The following is a 26,765-nucleotide window of genomic DNA, read 5'->3' as shown; positions in this document are numbered from 1 at the left end:
TCTCTGTGGGTGAATCAGTGGTGTGGGGAGGAAGGACGTGGGAGATGCCAGCTGTGCTTGAGAGACGTGACACTCAGGCTGACCTGGAACCTGGATGCAGACCAGGGAGGAGGGCAGGACCCGGGGAAGGGCTGCAGACATCGTTTGGGGGTTTCCAGCTGCTCTTGGGAAGGCGACACACCCCTGAGAGCACTGCAGGAGGGTTCATGAGGCAGGACAGCAACTTGGGCGTTGGGAGGGATGGGAGCTAGGGTGTGCGTGCTCAGTCATGCCCTACTCTTTGCAACCCCATGGACTGTAACCCATCAGGCTCCTCTGTCCATGGGATTTTCCAGGCAAGAATACTGAAATGGGTTGCCATTTCCTACTCCAGGGATCGAATCCCTGTCTCCTGCATCTCCTGCACTGACAGGTGGATTCTTTACCACAGAACCACCTGGGAAGGTTCTGAGCTGGGGAGAGTAGCCTTTTTAAGATCAGAAGATTTTAGAAATGGATGGCAATATATTGCAAGTTCTGGAATGTTAAAACTAGAAAAGGCCTTAAAAATTGTCTAGTCTGCCCCCTTATATTGTATTATTGCTATCATCAACAACCCCTCCTTTTAGAAAACTGAGGCCAGGTGATGGAAAATGTTTGCCATGGTGTATCTAGACTAGAGGGCTTCCCTGGTGGGTCAGTGGTAAAGAATCTGCCTGCCAATGCAGGAGACGTGGGTTCGATCCCTGGGTCGAGAAGATCCGTTGGAGGAGGAAATGACAACCCACTCCAGTATTCTTGCCTGGGAAATCCCATGGACAGAGGAGCCTGGCGGGCTATAGTCCACGGGGTCACAAAGAGTCAGACATGACTTAGTGACTACAACAACAGCCTCCGCTAGATCCCATGATTCCTGAGCCCCGCCCATTCCTCATATTACACTCTGTGCCTGTAGCCTCTTTCTTACTGAATTGTTTGGAAAGACTGATTACATCTTAGGCTTCTCACTAGTGAGATGCCGGGGTGGGCTCCTTGGGTACACACTGTCTAAGGTAGGTGCAGTGTCTCTGCTGACAGTCATCAGAGGACTCGGCCTGCTCTCTGATGGATGGAACTGAAGCCACAGTTTCCCTGATTGTGAAATGGGTGGAGTGGTCTGGAGGTCATTGTGAAGTGTGGAAGTGGGAAGATTTTTGTTTTAGCTTGCGAGATGTTTCATAATGCCTCACTTCCCGTCAGCCCTTGGGGGACTTGCAGGATATTCCCATTTACTGTTGAGGAAATTGAGGCTCAGATGATTCCTGATCTTTCCTGAACGTGGCCTTGGTCCAAGGGCTTCTCATAGCTTCAGTTTCACCAGCTATGGTGTTGTCCCAGTGTTCCTGCTTACAGTTATTTGCAATTCACAAGAACTAAGTGGATGCTACAACCCATCAGCTGGGCTGTTAGGGGCTGCCTCAGCCTTTTAGTAAGAACCTACTAAGTGCCAGGTACTTCGTGAGGTATTATAATTATTATCATTTAGGAAATCTTATTACAAAATGAATACATTTCTTTATTGAATCAAATAGTCAGGAAATAAGTGAGAACTCCCTTCCAATTGTACACATATTGTTTCATTTAGTTTCTTTAATCCGACATCCATGGTTTCTGTTATTTTTTTCTGTTTTGCAGATGAGGCTCAGAAAAGGTGAGGGGATGGTCAGTGTCACCCAGCTTGCAGGGGTGGGCCAAGCTGGGACCAGGGCAAAGCCCTGGGGCAACGTGTGAGAAGGGTTCCGGCTCAGGGTCTCATCGTGCGCTTGGGCTCCCCCTTCTTTGTTGCACCTGGCGTGTCCCATCTGCTTCCGTCTCTGATCCTGCCCCGTTGGGACCCTTTCTTCCTGATCCAGGGCTGGACTATCTTCTGTGTGTGTGCGGGGTCCCCTCCTCTTTCTTGCCCTGTGGCTGGCTCGCAAAGTGTGGGTCTCCATGGATCCTTAGGCCAGCATGAAGACATCACGCAGTTTGTCTCTAGTCCAGGCTCCTCTCTCTGTGCCTATGAGGGAGTTGAGGTACACAGAATGGACAGCTTGCCCGTGGCCGACAGAGTGTGCAATAGAGTAGATGCCGGGACTTACGACTTTCTGTCCTTCTTTCTGGAGACCCTTCCCTTCGCCACACTGTCCCCCACACCCACCAGCTTCCGTGGCAGCCCCTGCCGTTCCCTGGGGAGGTCGCTTGTGGCCGCTGTGTCCTCCCAGTTCCCAGTGCCAGAGACCTACTCAGGCTGTCCTCCCTGGGCTAGCGAGAACTTCACTTCCCCCAGAGACACAGGGTCTGGCTGGCCTCAGGATGCAGCCAGTGCCCAGTGGCATTAGATCAGGCTAAGCCCCCAAGTGGGCCTTACTTTCCTCACCTGTGGAACAGATGTCAGCCCTGCCTCCTTCCCACGGCTCTTGTGACAATCCAGTGGAAAAACATGCTTGAGGAATCGTAGCGATTTTGCAAATGTTACTAACTAAGCAAATTCATATCATTTGGGAACCCTGGGAGTCCCTACTCCTAGCAGCAGCACACACCTAATTGAAAGACAGCCTCTAATGGGCTGAAGTGTCTCAGTGCAGAGGCTTCATTTTGAATCTAGCCTTTTTCAACCTTCGTCTTGGGTGGAGGTTGCGATCTGGGCCCATGCCCCCGCACCTCTCCTCACCGCACCCCTCACCCCAACTCCTTCCCATCCTCCCATCCCTACCCTCCAACCCCTACCCACCCCTCCCTCCTCACCCCACCTCCATCCCCCCAGCTGCTGTCTCCTCCTTCTCCTCTTCTGGCTCCTTCAGTTTCAACAGCATCATCTCCATCTTTACACTCTGTGGTCACTGCCTGACTTGCCATCTGTCTGGGCCCAAACCAGGCCTTTCTGGTTCCAGTGAGTGCCCCCAGGTTTTTCAGGGTGGGCTGTGGGGACCCCCATCAACCTTAAACCAGGATCTTGTTTTGGAAGAAGGTCTGAGGTGCCTGTATCTTCACCCACAGCCGTTTCTGTTTTTGCACAGTGGGTTGGTGTCTCCTGCTGGTGGGTCACCTGATCTGTAGCTGCTAGACCCAGGCCCAGGTGGACACAGAGTCCATGCTGGACTTGGCAAGAACCCAGAGAGGGGGGTCTGCAGTGCAGTGAGTGAGTGCAGGAGCAGAAATGGAGATGGGGCAGTGGCAGACTGGAGGGAGAGCAGGGGCCCTTCTAGCTCCACCCTGACATTGTGTGTGACCTTGGTCTTCATGCTCCGGGGCCTGCCTGCTGCCCTCACACCCTGAGCGAGGGTCAAATGAGCTCGTGTCCCGGGATGCCTAGGCGCTGAGCTCCAGTACTGCCCCAAGCGAGGCGTGGGGGTGGGGTCAGCGCCTCCTTTCCCCTGTCCCACCCATCCCTCTGTCTGTGATGGAGGGAAATGTACCATCAGCGTGGAAGACAGGATGATGACGCAGGCCCTCATTCCAGGAGCCTTGGGGCACCTGGTAATGGACTTGGCCTCGTTGTCCTTGGAAATTCCTGTCCAGCTCTGTCATCCTGAGAATGAGTCCCCTCTATAGGAAAGATCTCAGAACCACACAGACCAGGAGCAGAGTTCCCATCTGCCCAGAACTCATCCTGAAACTGCCGCTGACCATCTGGGCATGAGGTCAGCGGGATGTGGAAATTCCCTGTTCCCCTGTTTGTGTTTCTTGCCTCCAGAAGTCCAAGCCGTCCTTTGGGTAGCTCTTCTGGTCTCCAGAGAGGACTTTCTCACAGTAAGCTATTTGGTCTGGGCTCCCTCTGCCTGCAGCCTGTACTCTCCCCCTGCCCCCAGCTCTGCCCACCCAGGCTGGAGTCGAGAGAATAGCCTGCCTGCCCCTCAGCTGCTTCCTCTGAGCCCCCTCCCCGGAGGCTCCCCAGTGCTGAGGGAGAGCATGCATGGTTTGAAGAATGGGAAGGTGGGGTTTCAATTCCTGGGTCCTGCATCCTGCTCTGTTGCTTGGTGTGACCTCTGGGCATCTCCAAGGGAGCTTAGTTGTGCCAGGCTCAATTTTAGAAGTATATGGCTGTCCCGGTGTCTCTGGTTAGTGGGTCACAGTTAGGCTCTCAGGATGTTTGCACATGGCTTCTCAGGAAGCAGGCGTAGGATCAAGGGCTCCTCTGGTCCTTTCCGTCTCTCTGCTCTAATTAGAGATTTCCTGGGGCTCTGTTTTGGACCACTCTGATGACACCTTGGTAGACCAGATGGACTCGGCACCTGCTCTCCTGGAGCTTCTAATCTATTTGGGCAAGCCAGATGTGGAGTAAAGATATTCCCAAATTATCACATATTGTCAACTGTGAGTTCCACGTAGGGTGAGTATGGAGTGGTGAGCAGGAACCCAGACGCCTGCTGTCACTTATCACCAGAGGTGCTTAGGGTTCCTTTCAGGTCTCAGTCTTTCCGTCTGTGGACTCCATGCAGCAGTCACCTCTCGCTTTCCAAGTGCCAGGCCTGCACTGGCACCGCAGATGAGGAGAGCATGCTCACCTCCAGGAGATTTTCAGTCAGATACATAAAGATTTACCCCAGTCATACATATCCCATTCTGGGTGTAAGGGCCTGCTGGAGAGGCACACAGGAGAAAGGGGAGCGCAGAGGTAGGAACCCCCCAACATCTACCAATGTTTGGAGCTCCTTACTCCATACCAGCCACTGCCCAGTGCCTCACCCACACTGCCTTCTAACTCAGTGAACACTTCAGAGCTTTCTTTGCTCTGCTGTGTAATGTTGATCTTTTGAGTTAAAAATAAGTCCCCCATAAGCTGGTGACTTCTGTGTTGGGTGTGTGGGCAGCTGTCCTGTGCCCCTGGGGCTCAGTGAGGGTATGGGTGGCTTGCAAGTGTGTGTTTCTCTTGGCAGTCTTTGGGGGACGGGGGTCTCACTCACCAGAACTTTTTCTTTCTGGCTTATGGCATCCCAGGGTAATGGGGACCCTGTGGCCCGAATCCTTGTTATCTCTAGTGCTATAGGGCAAGGGAAACAGCCCAGAGTGACTGGATAGATAGCTGCACGTTATCTTGCACACAGGCTTGAACTTGCCTGTTGCCCCTCTTGCCTGAGTCTCGTTGGAGCTGTGTGAGGATAGCAGGCGATCGACTCAGCTTTCCCAGGTGGACCTGGATCTGCATCTTGCCTCGCTTGCTGGCTGTGTAATCCTGGCTGAGTTTCCTAACCTCACTGAGCCTCCATTATAAAGTGAGGATAATGCTATGTTTTTTCAGGCTGTTGTACAGCTTAACTGAGATAATGCAGCCAAACGATTTAATGCAGTGCTTGGCAAGTAGGTTAATGAATGAGCTATTATTATTAGTCTTTTTTTGGTACTCTTTTAGCAAAACACTTGTGGGTGCTCAAAGGATCTTTGAGGACTTGTGACTGGAATCATTTTGGCCCTGGCAGTGGTGATCTTGGGAGGGAGGTATCAGGGCTCCAAGTCTTTCTGGAGCCCCTGGTGGTGGAAACCTTTGGAGCTCTTCTGTGGTTGGTCAGCTCTTTGTAGGGCTGGAGGCTGAATCAGTTTTTCAGCCTCAGGGCCTTTGCCCTTACTGTTCTCTCTGCCTGAAATATTCCCCCAGATATCTGCATGGCTAGTTCCCTTACCTCCTTCAGGTGGGCCCTGAAGTTGAGCCCTCCTTCCCTGTGAGCCCTTCCCTGACACCATCATTTAAAATTAAGGCCCTACCTCATACTTCCTGCTTAATTTCTGTCCGTAGATATTTCCATTACCCCTAATACTGTGCTCATCTCTCTCATTGTCTATCTTCTTCCACCACTACCATGTAAGCTCCAAAAGGATTTTTCTTTTGGTCTGTTTTGTTTGCTGACAGTTACCTAGCACCTAGACTAGCATCCAGCACAGAACAGATGCTCAATCAATAATTGTTGAATGAATGAATGCAAGAAAGAAGCTTCTCTACTAAGTCACAAAAGTTGGAATTCTGAAATCACTTTGCGGAGGGGTTTCAGATGAAATAAAGCCAGTGAAACTGAGCAGAGTAATGCAGAGTACTTGCTGTGCAAGCAGATGGTGCTTTGATGGAAAGTACATCTGTTCATTAGAACTGGAAGGAGGAGGGTGACAGTGTCAATTCGTATATTAAATATTAGTCAGGGGGCTTTCTTTTTCTTCTTTCTTTTAGAAAAGCTAGTGTACATATAAATGGAACTTCGGATTGGATGACTTGCTTATCCCTTTGGGCACAACATTTCACTTTAAAAATCACTGATTTAGTGTAAGACTTTCATTTCCCCTCCGCAGGGAGGGGAAGGGACTGCCCACAATCCCACAGTGAGTTAATAGTTAGACTGTTTATTCATTCGATAAGTGTTTGCTGGACATTCCCATCAGAGCTAATACCCTGCTGGGCACTGGGGATGCAATGATTCAGGGTCCCGCTTCTTCCGGACCCCATCAGTAGGACATGAAGCTCATGTGTTTTGACTCCCAGGCCAATGCTTTTTCTTATACTCCACATTGCACCTCACAGTTGACTGCTGTTCCAAATGAACTGGTGGTGCAGCGAGGCTGCTAAAAGAAACTGATGGTGTTCTTAGGCCACACGAATAGAGGCAGAGGGTCGAGATCAAAGGAAGTGACTGTCCTGCCCTGCCATACCCCGGGCAGACCGGCCTGTGGTGCTGGGTTCTCTTCTGGGCTCTGGGGACTGCCTTCCAGGGCTTTGATTGTCTAGGACGCTTCAGTGGCTCGGCCAGCCCCCTGACCTACTGCTGTTGTCCTTCCAGCCAGGCGGGTACCACGGCAGGGGCTGAGCCACCCTCATGGAAGGGAGAGGACCATACCGGATCTACGACCCTGGGGGCGGCGTGCCTCTGGGAGAGGCGTCCTCAGCTTTTGAGCGCCTAGTGGAGGAGAATTCCCGACTGAAGGAAAAAATGCAAGGGATAAAGATGTTAGGTAAAGCAGACCCTGCCCTCTCCCTGCAGAGCTCCTCCCTTAGCCTGCAGTGCTGACTGGCGCATGCTTCTGCCCAGGCCCCCTCTCTCCCTCCCGTCCCAGCATGGGCTCCTGCCTTACAGCTGTGTCTCTGTGCACTCCTCTAGCAAGGTGGCAGTCTTCCCAGCCTTGCGTCCCCAGCACCCCAGCACCCTGATGACCAGACTCAGAACACTGTGAGGGCCTGAGAAGGAGGCGTGGGGTGGCGGAGAGGGAGCCGGCAGGCTCAGTTGGCAGACATGGGGAATAGCCATGTATAGGCCATCTACCAGAAGCACCAAAAATGGGGAGAACTGGCATCACCAGGGCAACCACGGTCCAGTCCCCAAGTGTTAGAGCAGGGAGTCCGGCTTGGCTTGAAGCAGGGCAGGAGGAGACCCCTTGATTCCTGGCTCTCACCCAAGCTGTCACCACTGCCCAGGACCAGCCCTCTTCTCTCCACATGGCTGACCGGTCCCCGTCTGTCAGCACCCAGGTCAGATGCTGACTCTTCCTCCATGCGAGGTGTTCACTGATTTCCCCATGCAGAGGGGACCCTTTCCTCCAGATTCCTAAAGCTCTTCCTTCACCTCACTGCTCTCTTCTCTGGCCTTGGGCTTTGGGAGTTTAGTATAGCTCCCAATTCCCAAATGCTTTCTCCCTGCTTGGCAGATCTCTCCTAGGAATGGCAGATTGGCGAAGGAGGGGTGGTGTTTCCCTGTCTCCACTTACACAAGAAGGCAAACAAGGCCCAGAGGGGTGGTGGGTGGTTGATGTTATGGAAGGTCTCCTCTCTTCAGGGAGCCCCTGACTGCAGTCTGTAGGCTGTGGGTAGCCCCCCTTGGGACCATGATGGTGGGCCTGAAAGAGCCCCTGGCTTTGTGGAGTCCTCAGTCAGGTGTGGCAGGAATGGGGCAGGAAGAAGGTGCTGGAGGTCAGAAGTTTGTTCCAGATTCCCCTCTGCTCCTTTCCCCCTGGTTTCAGGGCCTCTTCCTTACCAGGCTGTTTCTGGCCGTGAGCTGGAATGATATGTGTCCCACTGAGCCCACAAGGTGATGCAGGGAGTGAAGCCCAGGACCTGGAGCACCAAACCCAGGCAGAAGCAGGCATAGGGGATCAGGGTGGGAGAGCCGGCATGCTTAACTGAGTAATTCTGCTCCTCCTTCGCCCGTTGTCTCCCCAGGGGAACTTTTGGAAGAGTCCCAGATGGAAGCGTCCAGGCTGCGGCAGAAGGCAGAGGAGCTGGTCAAGGACAGTGAGCCACTGCCACCACCATCTCCCTCTTTGGCCTCCTTCAATGACCTGGCTGAGCTCACAGGTACGAGGGGAGCCCGGGCGGTCCTCTGCCCATACCCTCACTCTCTAGGCCCTTAACCGAGGACTCCCTTCTGAGTCAGAAATCCACCTCTACTTCCTTTATCTTTAGGCTGCAGGCTGTCCTCCCAATCATGTTCTGGCTACAGCATCCCCCAGAAGGTCAGATTTGGAAAGGACCTCAAAATAATCTTGTCCAAAAATGGCTGGTGACTCAGGAGTCCTGAGACCCTGGCAGACATTAGAAATGGATTGCAACAATCTCCTCCTTCCAGGATGTGGGCTCAGGATCTTTATCAATATAACTTACTCAGCGCATATTTGATGAGCAGTTACTATATGCCAGGCATCGTGCTCCAGGCAACACGTTCAGGTCACTAGAGTTGACATCTGAGTCAGAAGCTTTCTGGTCTACCTTGCCCCGCTTCCATTTTACAGGTGGGGAGGCTGAGGCAGAGCTGGGTTTGCCTCTCGGCCTGCAGCAGCGCCTTTCAGATGTCAGGTCCACAGACCACCTATTAAGGGAAAGTGCTGACTGTGACTTAGGGTTAAAATCCTGTGTGTGATCACGTGCATTCCTCTGGCATGTCTCTACATCCAGGGCAAGGTCTGAAACTAGGGAAGAAAAGGACTCAGATGGTTCCTGCTGCAGCCCAACCTGCGGCCTCAGCCCAGGCCAGTATGCCAACCTTCCATTCGGCTGCTGGTGACATTTACTGAATGGACACATGGAGGAGATGATGATCTCAGAGTCTGCTGTGCTGCAGGCAGCGGGCATTGCCAGCTTCCACTTGTCCATTCAGTAGTATTTTCTTTTTTTAAAAAATTATGAAAGTATGATAACACATTTACAGGAGACTAGGAAAATACAAAACAAGTTTACATATAATTCTACTATATTCAGTAGTATTTTCTGAGTCCTGGATGGTTGCCAGGCTCACCTCAGGAAGGAACCATGCAGCTAGCCTCAAGGGACTCCCTGGGGCAAGAGCCCCAGGAATTCAGGGAGGGAGAGCTCAGTTCTGCAGTTGCCACCAGGATCAATGGACCTTTCTGTGTCTGTTTTCTTACCTTTAAAATGGGGATACAAAGCTGTCTTAAGAATTGGCCAGGATAGTAAATATAAAAACACTTTGTTAATTATAAATTGTCATCCGTGTCATTACTGAGGTAGGTCCAAAGTAGCAAGGAACAATGATCACCTTGGGATTTTCCCAGTGAGAGCAAGGAAGATGGTCTCTGCCCAGGTTCTCCCCTGTTGTTCCAGGGCCGTCATCCTGGGACCACCTCCCATTTCCCCAGACTCGTGGAAGGAACCCTGAGAACTCTCCGTGCCAAGGCCATTCTTAAGGGGGTGGCATCTGGGCTTTTCCTCTTTCTGCTTCTCACACATATTTTCTCAATGCTCCAGGAAAAGACACAGCTATCCCAGCAACCCCTGCTGACCCGGCACACCCAAGCGACAAGCCAGAGCCAGTCCCCAAACCTCCATCCAGTGTAAGTTGCATTTGGAGTCATGACAGAAAGTTGCCTAGATCTCAAGTTCCCACTGGCAGAATAGGAAGAGGGATGTTTGGGGTCAGGAAACTTCTGATTTGCTGGGTGATATTGGTGAGTTGATTTCTCTGGGGCCTTGGTTTCCTCATTTGCAAATGAAGGTCAGAGTTCAGTCTGACCAGGAAAACCCTGATATGCACAAGGAGTTCTTCCCATCTGCCAGGTTGTGTAATGTTAAGCATGTATTGACTGCACAGTGCTTGGAAAGTAGGCAGATGTGACAGGCAGCTCACCTTCTCAGCAGGGGCTCCAAAACTGTCTTCTGCAGATTTGCCTTGAGAAGGTTGACTTGATATCCTAGGACTGGAAGGGACTCAGGGTGGTCATATTTAGAGTCTCCATCCCACAGATGAGATTCAAAGAGAGAAGAATGTTTTCTGAGGTCATATAGGACAGCTGAGAAAGAGTAGAGGGGAAAGGGAAACTTTCTGGGGCAGTGCCAAGGCCTAGAAAGTTGGAGGCCGGGGGGCTCAGCAGAAGCTGAGCACAGAGATCCCTCGATCCCTGCCCTTTCCTGGGACAAGGGAAGGCTGAATTAACCTTTGTTCAACCAGGTTCAGCAGCAATCCCAGAGCCAGTTGTTGGTCTAGCAGCCCAACGATTGGTTGCACAACCAGTATCTGCTCCTTGGAGTGACTGGGGGACATGGCAAAGTCTGGAGTTCTGGTTCATCCTAGATTTGCGTGTGTCCTGAAAAAGTCTCTCTAAGTTTGCCAGTTTCTCACTGAGACTTACCCCAGATCAGTCCACTTCCCTGGGATCTCTGGGACTGGGTTGGCAAGGCAGGTACAGGACCCCTGTGGCCGCGGCCACACTGACTGCTGCCTGTGTTTCCCAGATAACCAGTCGGAGACTCCCGGGTCTGGGACATGGCTCAGGTGCCATCATAGGGATGTTGGATTTGTGGTCCTTGAAATGCAGTCCTACTTTTACATTTATTAGTGAGAGGCCCTCAGTTTCCTCCTCTGTCCAATGGGCATATAACCTTCTGACCACTCACATAGGTTGCTTGGAGAAAAAATGGAGTTCATGAAAACATTTTATTTTTTTTTCTTTTTTTGGCTGTGCTGCACAGCATGTGGGATGTTAGTTCCCAAGAACCTGTGCTCCCTGCACAGAGTCCTGACCACTGGACCCCCAGGGAAGTCCTCATGAAAATACTTTATAAATGCAAGGCCATTAAAAAAAGATAAGATCCTAAAATGCTAAGTACTTTGAAGGTCAGCTAGCCCAGTATCCCTGTTTCACAGATGAGGAAACTGGCCACGGAGGATGTGACCTCGAGTCACACAGTGGGCTGCCCAGCAGACTTGTTGGGATTTATTCTTGCTTCATGGTTTGTGAGCTCAGCCTGGGCTGGCTCCTCCCACATGGAGGGGCTGCCCAGAGGACTTGGACGTAAGAAGGGATTTTTGTCCCTCCATTCTCTGCCCCTTCCATACTCTCAGCTATAGGGTCCATAGAGGAGGGGCGAGGGGTTTTCTCCCAGGCGTCCCCTGACTCTCTTTTTCTGCACAGAACACCTCCTCTGAATTTGAAGTGGTCCCCGCCGAGGGACCTTCGTCACCGGAGAGCAGCGGCCACACCAGAAATACGATGGTGAGTGGACGGCCAGTCCCTGGGCACATCCCGCATCTCCTCTCTGTTTCAGTCACCTGGCCCCTGGTGAGAAGCACAGGACGCGCTCACATCCCCTGGGCACCTCGGAGTCACTTGGGATAGGCTCGAGGGGCCAGCGCCGGGGGGTGTTTCTCGCTTACATATGCAAATCTGTGACTGGTGACTTCCCCGTGGGCCACACGAGTACCAGCCATTGTGAAAGTCCAGGCACGTTGCCAGCCCCGCTGCCTCCGCCAAGCGCTCAGCACCTCTGCACACTATGACTCAGCCTTTGGGCCTGTGGGCTTGTAACCCGAGTAGAGTAGAAAGGGTCAGAGGAACCCAGAGCAGCTTGAGGCAGGGGATTGGCATTTTGTGCAGGCTCTTGGGTCCCCCCCGGGCTCCCCTTTGGGGCATGTAGGTAGGAGGTTAAACCTTGCGCTCACACACACACAAGCATACACAGTCCACCAGCTCTGAGGTGTCTACCTGGTCCCCACTTCACCCTCCTTTGCTGCCTTTATTGCAACTATGTCGCCCTGCTCTCTCTTAAAATGGCAGACTTACTGGAGAACCATTGAGGAAGGCATGGTACATTCTTCAGAAATCTTCCACTTCTTACCCTCTCCTCCTTCTCCCTCCCTCCTCTCTTGGAGATTTTTTTTATTGTTATACAGGCAACAGGTCATCTAACCCTTCACTGATGTCTTGTTTTCCACTGCCTTATTTGGGGCACGAATGTTGCTCTTTAAAGTGAAAGGCTTTGGGAAGTGGGAACTGGGGAGTGGAGGGAAGTGAGGCAGAAACTGCTGGTTCCCATTACAAACCTTGGAGGACAATGTGACTCTTTAAGCTATGAGCAGTTGATTAAAACGTTAAAATTTCAAGTTAAATGCCAAAAAATACATTAACATATAAAAATTAAAAATATTGAATCAGCAAGGCAAGATACAAAAAGGTTGCTCTTTGGTTCACTGATCATCTCTTGTGTGTGTCAGTCCCCGGGGTGAGGTCTCCATCAGGCTGCCACACAGCTTACACTAGCGAGGCTTTGGGGACACAGGGCAGCTCTGGGTATCGGGAAGGTTCTGTGTTTCATCCCCTGGGAATGTTAGCCCCTAGTCCTGTTGTGTCCCTGAGGGTTCTAAGAAGCTGGCCAAGGAGGCACGATTCCCCCCCACCCCACCCCGCCCCCTACTGCCTGCTCTGAAAGCATTTCAGTCTATGACCCTGAACTTCATCTTGTCAGTAGGTTCATCCTTCGCCCCACCGAGAACTTAGTCTGTGCCGAGCAAAGACAAGACAGCCTCCCTGTCCTCTGGGAGCTAGCAGGCTAGTTGGAGAGGTCCGAGAGATGACACAGGTCACCAGCTGTAAAAAGAGTACCATTGGCCACCTCAGACCCTGTGTGGAAAGAGGCAGTGCGGGAATGAAGGCAGAATTGAAGCAGCAGCAGCCCCTGTTAGAATGAGGTGCTGACAGTATTAGGGAGCCATTCACTGGACACCGTGCTGTGGCCCTCAGGGCATTTCCGCTGCCGCAGAGTTCAGACGAGGGAAGTCGCCGCAGATGGAGCATCGGGAAGCCCAAGGTCTGGCCCTGGCTCTGCCACTGACTCATGGGGCAACTTTGGGCAGCCTTCTTCTCCCCACACTTTGGTTTCTAGACCCGAACCTTGAGGCTTCATGTAGCTCTGACGTCCTGTGACTCGCATCAGTGTGATGGAGGGCTTGCTAGAGCCGCTCACAGGTGGGCAGGACCAGGAAGGATGAACAGAGGGGACACCAGGGGAATGAAGGCTGAGGAGATGTGGGGCCTAGGGGCTCAGGCAGGGGAAGGTGGGCACTCAGGTGCCTGGCTGGGGAGCTGGGGGCTTAAGGCAGTCAGCTGTCAGGTACCTTTGTGGATCCTTGGACATGGTGTTGGCATAGCTAAGGCACTGTCTGTATTCTAGACAGAGGAGAGAGAGAGAGTGACAGGTTCCGAGACTGGACTATCTTGCCCATGGTTTGCTTTCTATCTTAATTCTCTACTAGACTGGGTATCTTTGAACTATATAGAGCTATGATTCTTTCTTTTTTAAATTAATTAATTATTTTTGGCTGTGCTGGGTCTTCATGGCTGCGCACAGGCTTTCTCTAGTTGTGGTTAGCAGGAACTAAGCGCTGGTTGTGGTGCACAGACTTCTTACTGCTGTAGCTTCTCGTTGCAGTGCATGGGCTCCCAGCACGCAGTCTTCAATAGATGCGGCTCATGGGTTCTAGAGCGCGGGCTCAGTAGCCGTGGAACATGGATTTAGTTGCCCTGCAGCATATGGGATCTTCCCAGACCAGGGACCAAACCTGAGTCCTCTGAATTGGCAGACGGACTCTTAACCACTGGACCACCAGGGAAGTTCTAGAACTATGCTTCTTAGTGTGTTTTGAGTCTCGGGTCCTTTGAGAAGTTGGTGAATGCCTGGACCATTCCCCAGAAGACACTGGTACAGACATGACGGACAGCCGCGATGTCTGCTGGCCGAGCCTTGCTGAGTGGCAGCAGCAGTGCTATGGACAGAGTGATATTGTTCCCTGGGCTTGCCGCTTTCATTTGTCAGTCAGTTCACCTGCAGGGAACCTTCTGGGGTGGAAGGGAAGAAAGGGGGTGTGTGCGTGCAGGAGATGAGGATTCTGAGGCCCACATAAACACGTGACTGACCCAGAGGCCCTCGGTGAGGCCCGGAGTGTGGGAGGAAGGCGGCTCCATTACTGATGAGACAGCCAGTGGCGCGGGAGTCCTGGGGCCTGCACTGTGAGTCAGCCCCAGACAGGGAACCTGGGTAACTGGAGAATTTCCCCAGGCTGAGCTGGGATCAGAGGGGGAAACTGAGTCATGAGGAATGGGGAAGCAGAGGGAGAAAGGCTGGAGAGGCCTGCTCAGACCGTGGTGAAGAGCGGTCCGCCCCCACCCTCTGCCCCCAGGAGCTGGGCCCCCTACCCCAGGAGGACAGCACCCTGATGCTGCACCTGCAGCGCCTGGAGACCACCCTGAGCGTGTGCGCCGAGGAGCCCGACCACAGCCAGCTCTTCACACACCTGGGCCGCATGGCCCTTGAGTTCAACCGGCTGGCCTCCAAGGTGCACAAGAACGAGCAGCGTACCTCCATCCTACAGGTGAGGCCGGGCCTGGGGGCGGGTGGCCCGGGATTGGCCGTGTGGTTCCCCTTCCGCTTCCTCCAGCTCTTCTGGGGCATCTAGGGGACCACAGGGACTTCCGAGGGCGTGGCTGGGGACCAGTCTCGGGCTTCTTGTTCAAGGTGGTGAGCGGGGTAAGGAACTTGTGTGAGGGGACAAGGAAGGAAATTGGGAAATGGTGGGGTGGGTGATGCAAATTTCATGGTTGGGGTGACTGTGGAGGCAGTGGATGAGGCAGGGTGGCAGCATCCTCGCCTTTGTTCTTCACATACAGGTGTGGACAGGGAGGGGACAGGCCCCTTGTATGTTACTCCCCTGCCCCCTGAAGCAGGAGCATCATTATCCCCACTTCACAGGGGGCGCTGCAGCCCTTGAGAGGTGATTTTTTGTTTGTTTTTTTTGCCTAAGGTCCCCCAGTTAGTAGATGGTGCAGCTAGAATTTGGACCTCTATGTCTTATTCCAAAGTCCATGCTCTTAACTACCGTCCTAGCCTGCCTCCCTGGTGGAGGAGGCTTCCCCTTCATAACCCTCCCTGTACTGTGAGAATGAAGTTAGATTTCCTTCCTAGGCCAGGCATACAGCAGAATGATTGTCACACACACAGACACACACATATATTCTTTTTCAGATTTTTTTTTGGCCATGCTGTGCGGCATGCAGGATCTTAGTTCCCCGACCAGTTATCGAACCCATGCCCCTGCGTTGGAAGCTCAGAGTCTTACTCACTAGGCCTCCAGGAAGTCCCATCCCTTATTTTCCAATCAGGTTCCTATTTGTTTCCTTCTTAGCTCTTACCATAGTTTGTAATAATTTTATTAAGTGGGTTCTTTGTATTTGTTTTTTTCCTTACGCTCCCTGCTAGAATGTAGGCCTCACAAAAGGGGCAGGTGCTTGTCTGATATGTCCACCGCTGCCAGCGTCTGGCACTTCATAGGTGCGGAATGCGCATTTGGTAAATGATGAATGAGTGAGCAAATGGACTCACACATGAGCTCTCTTAGCCACTTTGATGGAAGATAGTGACCTTTGTGATGACCTCTCTTGATCTGCTTTTTGCCCAGGGTATTTGCCTCTTGCCCAGAAGGATAGCATGTGAAGCCTCGTCCTGACCTTCTCTTAGTGCCCAAAGCAGGACGTTCTGTTCCCTGGAGGCTCCACCCAGGGCCGTGGCATCCTGTGTATTTTCCCAGCCTGTGGGTGGAGGTGGATTAATCCGGTCCCTCCTCATTCTTTCACTGATTTGTTTCTTGGTTCCTTTAGCATTTCCAAGGCCAGGCATGGCATGAGGCCTCTGCTGGACATTGCAGTCAAGCATAATGGCTTTCTGCTCCTTCACATCTGATCGCCCTCGAGTTCCAGGCTGTCCCAGGGGGCTGGATTTTGCTGTGGAAACAAGCAGCTCTGAAATCTGCCTACATACTGTAAACATTTTCCCTCCTGTTCTGTGTGGCAGGGGCTTGTTTCTGCTTTGTGGCAGAAACAAGGCCCCCACTGTCTTGTGCCCTTTGGAGTATGAGGCAGCCAGAGGGAGAAAGAGACCAGAGAATTGTGCATGAGCCAGCCCAGAGGTGCCACTTGTCACTTCCACTCAGCTTTCATTGGCCATAACTGGTCATATGATCATGACAAGCCTGGGAAACAGGAGGGAGTGGGTGAGAGGTCCAGTGAACATCACCTACTGTTTCTGCCTCCAGCCCGACTCAGAGTGCCACCTCCCTTCTCTGCTCTTTCATCACAGGGGAAAGGCACCATTTAGGGTCTGCCAGATGGCGTTTAGTCCCAGTGGTGATTCTTAAGAGCTATGCAACCTTATGCACTTTTTTTTTATCTGTACTAGCCTACGTTTTGGAGAAAGAAATGGCAACCCACTCTAGTGTTCTCGCCTGGAGAATCCCACGCACAGAAGAGCCTGTCAGGCTTCAGTCCATGGGGTTGCAAGAGTCGGACATGACTTAGGGACTAAAGAGAGAGAACGAGCGCCTACATTTGGCTATACCTCTCAGCTTGCAGGATTTTAATTCCCCAACCAGGGGTTGAGCCTTGGGCCATGGCAGTGGAAGCGCCGAGTCCTAACCACTGGGCCACCAGGGAATTCCCTGGCCAGCATTTAAAACTGAGCTGAATTGTGTAGCTTTGGGAAAGCTGTGAGGCTCCACTGAGGTGGTGAGTGGCAGAGCACCCCACTGTGTATGGGCTACAGGTTGGGTGCTCACTAGATAATCTGTTGAAAGATTGAGTCGTTTAGTCCTGACCTGGTGCATCACCGTTACTAGTTAGCCATTCCCTTCCTTCCATCTGTGAGGCCCTGAATCTGGCTCCCCGTCTTCCACGTCCCCCACCTCACGGCACTTCAAACACGCATCCTCAAAGGTTATCGAGGGCCTGGCAGCTGATGAGGCCCTTGTGTTCTCGCAGTTTTGTAGGTCCTCATAGCAGCCCTGTAAGGGAGGCAGGAGAGGTGCAGTTTTGCCACTTTGTAAGGGAAGGAAATGTGCCTCAAAAGTGAGGGAATCCTGATCCACACTGGAAATTGGTGAGGTCTTGACCCAATACCCTGTCTTCCCACTTGCCAGCTGACAACCTCACAACCACCCCCGCTCCGATTCCTCATTCGTTCTCCAAATCGCCTAAGCTCTAGGCCTCTTAGGACTCAGGTCTTCACGGTCCTTCATTAATTTGGCAGTTCAGTCATTCGGTTGTATGTTCCTTCAGCGGGATTAAGTGTTGAGCTGTGCTGGACCCTGGGCTAGGTGGGGGTCCTGCAGGGGACGAGAGAGTGGCGAGGGGATCCCAGCCTTCTGGAAGCTTGTGGACTAGTAGGGATGGGGTGGGTGGACACAAAGAAGGTAATGACACTGATGATTCTGTAGCTGTAATTGTCACAGGTACCAGGAGGGTGAGAGCAGGGGATGTGGGCGAGGATAACGGAGGTGACCTTGCTTACCTGCATGTGGCAGTCAGGGAGGACTTCTCGGAGGAGGTTTGACATTTAGGCCAAGACCGGAAGCAGGAGTAGAAGCCGGCCAGGGGACAGCTGGTGTGGAAGAGCATTTTAGGCGGTGGGAACAGGGGAGGAGGGATGACCTTGGAGGACCAGAAGGCCTTGTGGCTGGCTCTTGGTCAGGCCTCCTTATGGCTGGCTCCTGAGGGAGCTGATGCCGAGAGGAGCCTGGGTGGGACTTTGGCTTGACTCCTGCTGTCCCAAGAGGAATTGGGTGAGGCCATGCTATGGGGATATCATGTTGGGACGTGGTGTGGTTATAGTGCCTCCCCCGACCTCAGCATCATTCTGCATTTGGGGTGCACTCCTTCCCTTACTTTGTCCCCATCTCCCTCTCTCTGCCTTGCAGACGCTCTGTGAGCAGCTTCGGAAAGAGAACGAGGCCCTGAAGTCCAAGCTGGATAAGGGCCTGGAACAGCGGGATCAGGCTGCTGAGAGGCTGCGGTAAGTCCAGGCTCCGCCGAGAAGGCGTGAGGAGCTGGCTGGGCAAGATGCGGGCAGTGGTGTGTGGCGCTGATTTCTGGGTTGAGAGCGCCGAGCCCTGTGCCCAGCTCTTCTTTGGGTGTCAGGTCTCTTGGTCCTTCTCCTCAAGTATTTCCTCTCTGGTCCATTTAATACTGTGAGGAGTGTTTGTGTATAAAGTGCCTTCAGAGCTTCAGAAGGTCTGGACGAAAGTGCACTCCTTCCTTGGCAACCTGCCTGTTAACAACAGCTTGCTGGCTGTTGGAGATGGAGCTCTGGACTTTGCTGCCCTCTGCTGGTCACCATCCTGTCCTGCTGTTTCCTGAGAACTGTCAGGGAACGCTCTTCTGGGCTGGCTCCTGGTCCCAGACTTAGTTGTGCCTCAGAATCGCCGAGGGTCAGGAAAAGCATTGCAAGTTTGCACTCTGCACCCTCTCTCCTGTGCTGAGATTCTGATTCAGTGGGTCTGGGGTGAGACCTAGGTGTCTGCATTTTCCAGTGGGCCCATAAGCACGTTTTCTGTAGTTACAGTATCAGTGGGTCCAGGATCACCCCAGAGAAACACTGGTCTTGACCATCAGAGCTCAGCCCTTTGAGATCACGTGGGCCAAACCCCTCACCCTGCAGAAGGAAACTGAGGCTATTTTCACATGGAACCCAGCTGGCAAACAGAATATGAAGAAATCCATATTTCAGTCGTACGTGAATCCACATCACCATTTGTCTTGTATCTTTTATCACCTACTTTAGTATTTACTTAAGAATTTAATTTGCATCATGTTTTTACTGAAGATTATTATAAAGAAAACTTACACTAGAGTAGCTGGAAAACAGCATTACTTGGAATAAATAGAAGATGCCTCCAACAATAAATAACAGCAAAAATGGAAAGGTGATTAATTCTGGCGAATTAACATGGGACACTTGCCAGCACTAGAGAGGCGCTCAGGACCTGTGAGCACCAAACTGAGACTTATCCCGTGCAGGATGTCTGAGGATAATTGGAAAGGGTGGAACTTTCTCAGAGTGTGATCCAGGGTTATTTGTTTATTTGGCTGCACCATGCAGCATGGAGGATCTTAAGTTCCCTGACCAGGGATCAAGCCCGCACCCCGCAGTGGAAGCCTGGAGTCTTAACCACTGGACCACCAAGACGTCCCAATCCAGGGTTATTTAATGCAGTGTGGATGTATCCTGAAGATCTCATGTATACAGACATCCCATAGTTGGGGATGGATTGTTGGTGAAGATCAGAGAATTCCAGAGAGGTCATGCAGAGTGGCGTGAGGATGCCATTTGTAGTTCCACCTGAGGGCAGGTCTCAGGGACTCCCCTTACTCCCCAGGACTCAGCTGCAATTCAGACGAGTAAGATGTCTGAGACCCCCCATCTTCTCTACCCGGGGCCGGCAGTATGACCTTTCCGTTTGCCTCCAACCCAGGGAGGAAAACCTGGAACTTAGGAAGTTGTTGATGAGCAGCAGTAAAGACGGTGCCTCTGGGCGGCCAGGCTCACCAAAGATGGAAGGCGCGGGCAAGAAGGGGGCGGCGGCACTGCAGCAGGTATGTGGTCAGAAACTCCTTCCCCAGATCCTGATGGCCAGTGCCCAGCCTCCAGGGCAGTGAACCAGTCCCACTGCTGGAAGGTTCTGGTTGTTAGACAGCATTTCCTTGGTTTGTTCTGACAGTCCACCTCCCTGGAGCTTCCACTTCTCAGCCCATATTCTGCTGCCAGCCACAGGGAGCGTCCCATTCCCTGGAACACACGCTTAGCCTGTGGGCTGTGTCTGTGGTTCTGTGGGGTCCCCATAGCTTCTCCAGGCTGAATAGCTGCAGCTCCTTCAGTCATTGCTCATAAAGGCGGTGTCGAGTCATTTGTGCTGTCTGGGCATCTCCCCTAAACTCATTCCAGTTTGTCAGTCTCTCTTATAGGGTGGCTCCCAGAATCAGTTTAATGTCTCAGATACTCCTAGTGGAATTAGGATGTTAGGTTGAGAGAGCCCCCGAGGGGACTGTGTTAAGCTCCTGTGGTCGTGCTCCGGGAGCCTCTGACATGTGGAGAGGGTGTGGGCTGACTCAGCAAGGCCTGCAAATGCCCTGGGCCCTCTCGCCTCCTCCCACTGCTGCTCCCAGTGCCGACTCACATCCAGTTCCTGCATGGGAGCTGGCTGGCCCCTCGCCTGGTCTGTGTCCTCCTGCAGAGCTGAGAACCAGCTTTTCACTGACATATTTTTCTTCTCTAATGAGGTTTAATGGCTGCACAGCCATCAGTGTCTTTAACAATCCCCACACTTGTGTAATAGCAATAATTATCCTAATAACTTAATTCCTTATTACTATGTGACAAGGTAGTATTTACCCAGGATTTGCCAGTTCATTATCTGGTTTGGACTTCCTCTCTACATGTCAGGGAGGCAGGGCAGGGACCTGTACTCCATGAGACTGCCATGGCTGTTTATGGCAGGAGGTTTGGAGAGGCCGTGTGACATCACACTGTCCAGATTCCTGTATCCACCTGCTGCTGTCAGGCAGACATGGGGTAACAGGCCGACATGCTGATGAATGGCCTTCTGATTCACAGCTCATGAAGCCCCTCTCCTCTTCTGTTTATGCCTCACATCAGGGCCTGCCTTGTCTGCCCTCTTGTGGAAGTGCCTTATGGATTCTCCTGATCTCTGGATTCACGGTGGTGTATGGGCAGCCCTCTTCGCTTTTCCAAAGCCCTTGACATCACTGGTGTCTAGAAAGGCCAGATGCTCTTACTGCCTTGCCAGGGAGGAAGGTCCCATAAGAGGCTTGCATTGCAGGTGATGGTGAAGCCTGTGCTTTGCAGTTACATGTGGGTTAAATGCAGGCTCAACCCACCTCTTGTCCACGCTGCCACCTTGGACAGGTTACATGCACTTTCTGACCTGTTTCCTCCTCTGTGAGATGGAGATAATAACACTTACCTCAGAGGATGATTGGAGAGTTCAGTGATGTGATGCTTGTGAAGTAGATTTAGCACTTGGCAAATGGTAAACTGAACACTGACTGTCACTTTTAATGACAGATTTGGTCTCTCTTCTCTGGGGACAGGGGCTTCCCTGGTGGCTCAGCTAGTAAAGAATCCGCCTGCAGTGCTGGAGACCTGGGTTTGATCCCTGGGTTGGGAAGATCCCCTGGAGAAGGGGACCCACACAGTATTCTGGCCTGGAGTCCAGTCCGTGGGGTCATAAAGAGTCGGACACGATGGAGCGACTTTCATTCACACTCACTCATTCTCTGTGTAGCTTAAGGGTGCACCTCCAGGAGCAACCCCCTCTTCCTCCTTCCCCAGTAATATTAAACATAGCTCCCCTCCAGGAGGCATCAGGCTTCTAGGGTCAGGCCCATCTCTCACTTTTCTTAATGGAGGTGACGTCCCTGGAGGGACTCCCTTAGCCCTCTCCCCTTACTTCTGGGTTCTGTGGTGTACTTACAGACCTTAGCCTGCAGGGGCGCTTGAGCCTCACAAGCTCATTCAGGCCCAACCCTGTCAAGTCACAGGGGAGTGTGTGTGTGTGTGTATGTGTGAGTGATGAGGCGAGTGGGAAGGCAAGGAACGGAGAGAATGTGGACAGTGACTCCAGGACAAATGCTGTCAGGCCTACAGGATGTCAGAGGTTGGGCCTGTCCTGTTTGATCTTGTACTGAGAGTGTGGACCTTGGCCTACATCATGCAGGGCCTTGGAGGTAGAACTGCTGTTCGGTTTCTTTTCTTTCCTGTTTTTTGCTGTTCAGTTTCTGAGTTGATGACATCCTCCTGTTCTTTCACCTCAATGCTTCATATTCAAAAAACATTTTTTTTAAACTTTTCATTTTGGTATAACTGTAGATGTGCAGAAGAGTAGCAAATAGTGCAGAGAGTGCCCATCTCCCAGTCGCCTTGACATCTTACGTAACCGTGGTTCAATGATCAACACCAGGAAATGACCATGGCCACAATACTATTAACTAAACTGCAGACTTGGTTCGGATTTCCCCTGTCTCTCATTCTTGCCCCTTTTCTGTGCCAGGATTAAATCCAGGGTCCCACATTGCATCTGGTTGTACCGTCTCTTTAGTCCCCTCTGCCTGTGTCAGCTCCAGTGATTCTTGAGGCTTTCAGCTATTTTGTAGAATGTCCCTCAATTTGGGTTCCTCTGGTGTTTTCTTATAATTAGATTGATGTTGATTTGGACAAGAAGACCACAGGAGTGACATCTTGTAACACGTCAAGGGTATGAGACGTCAGTATGTCCATTCACACCCAATCTTGATCATTTGGCTAAGGGTCTGTCTGTCAGGTTTCTCCATAATAAAGGGACTAATTTTCCTTTTGTAATTAATATTTATTTTCGAGGATATACTTGAGACTGCAGATGTGCTGTTTCTCTTTTTGCTTATTTCAGCAAACACTGGCAGCTCTTGACTGCCATGGTTATCACTACAGCCTTCTAATGGTGATTTTGGATTTCCCTCATTCCTTCTCTGTTTACTAATTGGAATTCTTCTTGTCCCTTCTCCCCCATTTATTTTTTTATTCATCTGTTCCTATTAATATGGACTCAGGGATATTTTATCCTTTGGCTTATAACCCAACACCGTCGTGATTTATTTTCTTGTTCAGATTCTTCCTGCTTTGGTCATAGGAAGTTCTTTCAAGTTGCCTCCTGTGCCCATTTGACATGCCTTTCTTCTGATGATGATTGAACACTTCCTTACTTTCTGTAGTGTCACAAGTTGCTCCATACTCACCTTATATTTTCTCTGCCCCAGCCATGAAATTAACCACTTCTCCAAGGAGCCCTGTTTCTTTTTGTTGGAGAGTGCCATTTAGAAACCAAGATCTGTGCTCATTGTTACCTGAGTGACACCGCTTTAGGCCCTCTCAGAGGCAAGAGCAACGAAGTACATGTACTGATCACACATGCACACATGTCTTTATTTGTATATTTTTTAATAAAACATTTAAAAAAAAATACTTTATAAAGTATTTTTTAAAATAGTTAACTCTTGCCTTCAGAGGACTTTTGGCTGATGCGTGGAGGAAGGGAGGGCAGCTGGCAGTGCCATAGAGCTAGCGCCTGAACAGGGAAAGAAGCGTCTATGGGGAGGGGGTGGGGTAAGAAGGGCCTCGGAGCCACTGAGGATCAGGGAAGCGGAATGATGGTCTGTGTGGACGTAAGAGGTTGTTATGGCTGGGACTGGTGGGTGAGAGGGTAGAGAGGCAGGAGACAGGGGCCTGGGTCTCGGGGGTGAGTAGCCTTGGAGGAGCCCTGAGTGGGCGAGAGAAGGGCTGTTTGAGGCTCTGCTGCAGGCGCCTCTGTGTTCCTCCGCAGGCTGGTGTGACGGCAGGTAAAACCCCAGAGGTGGGGGCCCTGGGTGCGGCTGAGAAGAAGGTGAGGATGCTGGAGCAGCAGCGCACAGAGGTAGGTGGCTGGAGGGGGTGCTGGGGGTCAGGGAAGATCCTTCCCCACTTCCGGGGCCCGCAGCACAAAGGCCCTTCCTGGCCCCTGGCTCTGACTGGTCTGTGTGATGAGCTGTCATGGTGGCCACTGAACCATCTGCCAAGGATGAGGCACGCTGCCTTGCCCTGGGCTCTTGTCTCCTGATCAGTCCCCCTGCCCATAGGAGTCACTCTGAGGACATGGCCTTCAGGGCGTGGCCCATCGTTGTTGAGGGGGGTTTAGTTTAGAAAGGCTCCCATGGTGAACCCTGAGTGGTGGCGAGAGGTGGTGATAGGAGGCAAGTGCAGCATCAGCAATGGGGAGCCTGTCACCTGTCACCACGCAGCTGGTTCAGGAAGGGTCTGTCACAGACGGAGAGACCCCTCACCTGCTTGTAGCACTGCTCCCAATCAGCCGAGAGTCTCCAGAAATTGAGGCTCTTCCCTCGTGTCTCATGCGTATTCCATCCCTGATGTTTCTGGACCAGAGGTGGGAGCCTAATCTTCTCCGTTGACTGAGCCGCTCCTCTCCACGCAGCTCAGGTTCTTGTCCAATCCCTGGGCCTCTCTGCCCTCCCTCATCCTCCAGCACATTTGAAAGTTAGGCTCCACTGGTCTTTTGTTTAGGCGCATATTCATTTAGTTTTCTTTCTGTATTGCTATAAGGTATATATATATTTTTATTACAAAGATAATATTAAAAAATACTCATTATGAAAAGATGGAGCGTCTCACCTCCTGGAAATGACCACAGTTTAGAACAGTTCTTTGCATATTCCTGAATTTTGTCTATATACTTACTAATGTATGATGTTCGTAAAAATGATGTCAAAATACCACATTGCAGATTGCTTTTTTCCTTTCTTAAAATTGGCCATATCTTTGAGGGTATTTATTATATTTATATATAAAAGCATACTCTGTGATTCTTTAATTCTGAGTACTTTTTATCATATTTAATGTTTTTGGAATTGGAAAGGATGCCCTTTCCACTGTTTTATTAATTTAACGATGTTGGATTGTTTTCCTTCACTGAAGAATTGTTGATATATCAAAATTATGGCAAGTAATTAGTGTCATCTCAGAACACAGGCGATGTATCAGGCGCCCAGCTTTCTGAGTAGCTGTGCAGTGCTCCAGTTTCTGTTTAATTCTATCATTTCCTTAACCTACTTCTGATGCTCAGGTTTGCCTCGATCCTTTTTTTTGCAATATAAACGTTGTTGAGATGATCACTAATGCACATATTTTTTACACACTTGTGCAAGTGCTTCTTTTGGCTACATCTTTCAGAGTGGAATTATTTGGTTAAAGAGAACTTGAAGTTAATACCTAGTCCCGAATTGCCCTCTGCATGGGTGTGGGTCCCATAATTCTATACCAGAATTATGTACTGTTTCTGTGTCTTGGTGTTAGTCTTGCTTTCCTGGTGAGGGTAAAATGTGGCAGTTGATAAAGCTGACTCACTTTGAGGAAAGGTTGTGAGAAGCTCGGGATCAAGGCAGCGTGTGGACCCACCACCCACACATGCTGCACGATGCACCTATGAAGCTGGTGGTGGTGGCGTTGGCTCTCTTTGGTCCTCTTCTGCTTGTCTCCTGCTAACCCCAGTCTCTCCCCCGCAGCTGCTGGAAGTGAACAAGCAATGGGACCAGCATTTCCGGTCCATGAAACAACAGTACGAGCAGAAGGTATTGTGAGGGTGATGGGAACTCCAGGCCGTGCCCCTGCTTCTCCACTAGGCTCTCTGGGCATCTTCAGCGCTGTGCATGCTGCTTCCCTCACTGCAGCGTTGGACTATGGGTGTCCACCCCGGCCCTCACACGCGCCCTCTCTCTGCCTCTGCTCCCAGATCACGGAGCTGCGACAGAAGCTGGCAGACCTGCAGAAGCAGGTGACCGACCTGGAGGCCGAGCGGGAGCAGAAGCAGCGCGACTTTGACCGCAAGCTGCTCCTGGCCAAGTCCAAGATAGAAATGGAGGAGGCAAGTATGACTGTGGGTCTCGCAAACTCAGCTCCAGAGGCCTGCTCTCCTCTCCCCATCGCCAGGAGCTGGGGGTGGGAGTCGGGAGACCCGGTTCCCTCTCTGACCCCGGTACTCAAGGGCTGTGTGGCCTGAGGCAAAAGCGCTTTCCTGAGCTCTCCCTCAGTTTCCCACCTGAAAATCGAGATTGGACTAGGTATGTTTTTCGTTTTTCTCTTTTTTCATACGGAGAGCTTTTTGTTAAAGTCTCATGGTCTAGGGAACTGTACAGGGAAGCACAAAATGTGAAAAGATTCCCCAGGCCTGCTCTAGTACACCTGATGGGGTGGGTACTGTGAAACCTGCACAGTGGTGATGGCTGTTGTCGGGGAGGGGCTCCAGCATTAGAGCTTCCTTTAGTCCTTCATCCGGTCACTGTTCAACAGCGATGCACCAGGCACACCGCTGGGTACACAGTCAGCAGTGAACGGCCAACCCCTCCCCAGGGGGAGGGGACATAGAACATCTAATTACAGAGGTAAATGAGTAGACGTGTGTTAACACAACACCGAAGGTGCAGGGAGAGAACATGAAGGGAGATCAGGTTCATTCAGGGTGTGTGTGGAGGGGAGCAGGAACAGGTCCCCTGAAGAAGGAGCATCTGACCAGTGTGTGTGTGACTGACACCAGCCAAGGCCCTGATCCTGGGGCATCTTCAGGAGGAAAGGCCATTGACCCCCAGGCTCCCTGGAGATTTTATATCACCATATTTTCACCTTCATGAGAACTAGGCAGAGGCTGCTTTTGCCTGACTTAGAAATGGCCATTTCCAACATGGTTTGCATTTCAGAGTTCCCTCCCGTCAGCAGGGGCCTTCTCCGAGCAGTCAGCCTGCCCTGGTGACTGCCCCGTCCCTGGGGATGTGTGTTACGGAGGACACTGCCAGTCTTTTCTCATGAGAGCACAGTCACAGCTGGGGCAGGCAACCTGGCCCTGGCTCCCATCAGTGGGTGAGCTAGGTTCCTGGTATCTGACGCTCTTCTCAGTCAGCTGGGGGAAAAGTGGAATTTTCAGAACAAAGCTTCTGTGGCCCTGTGGATAGGGACACGGGGCCATAGAGGCCGTGCGAACCCAGAGCCTCTTACACGGGAGCCTGTAACAATTCCCACAAGATCCAGCCAAGGCTGCTCTCTGTCATCGCCGGCTGAAAGCATCTCACCAGCTAGTTTGTAGAATATTGACATGTTCACACAACAGTTACAGTTGGGAGCTTCCCCAGACCATCTCTCCTTACCA

General features: G+C 51.6%; 1 protein-coding gene across 5 annotated transcripts in view; it reads left to right on the top strand.

Annotated features, from left to right (window-relative positions):
• Positions 1-26,765, top strand: part of TNIP1 (TNFAIP3 interacting protein 1) — a 44,933-nt gene that overhangs the window by 8,998 nt on the left and 9,170 nt on the right. For 4 of the 5 annotated variants that reach the window (XM_052644168.1, XM_052644167.1, XM_052644165.1 and 1 more), the window contains exons 2-11: positions 6,762-6,933; positions 8,135-8,269; positions 9,677-9,762; positions 11,341-11,421; positions 14,382-14,573; positions 17,946-18,040; positions 19,500-19,620; positions 23,400-23,489; positions 25,132-25,197; positions 25,359-25,490. In XM_052644168.1, the coding sequence (XP_052500128.1) occupies positions 6,798-6,933; positions 8,135-8,269; positions 9,677-9,762; positions 11,341-11,421; positions 14,382-14,573; positions 17,946-18,040; positions 19,500-19,620; positions 23,400-23,489; positions 25,132-25,197; positions 25,359-25,490 (1,134 nt within the window). In that variant the 5' untranslated portion in view covers positions 6,762-6,797. The remainder of the gene's footprint in view (positions 1-6,761; positions 6,934-8,134; positions 8,270-9,676; positions 9,763-11,340; positions 11,422-14,381; positions 14,574-17,945; positions 18,041-19,499; positions 19,621-23,399; positions 23,490-25,131; positions 25,198-25,358; positions 25,491-26,765) is intronic. The other variant, XM_052644166.1, reaches the window with a different exon arrangement.

This window comes from Budorcas taxicolor, chromosome 7 (genome assembly GCF_023091745.1).
Source record: "Budorcas taxicolor isolate Tak-1 chromosome 7, Takin1.1, whole genome shotgun sequence".
Classification (NCBI taxonomy): domain Eukaryota; kingdom Metazoa; phylum Chordata; class Mammalia; order Artiodactyla; family Bovidae; genus Budorcas; species Budorcas taxicolor.
This window is presented reverse-complemented; position numbering and strand designations above follow the sequence as displayed.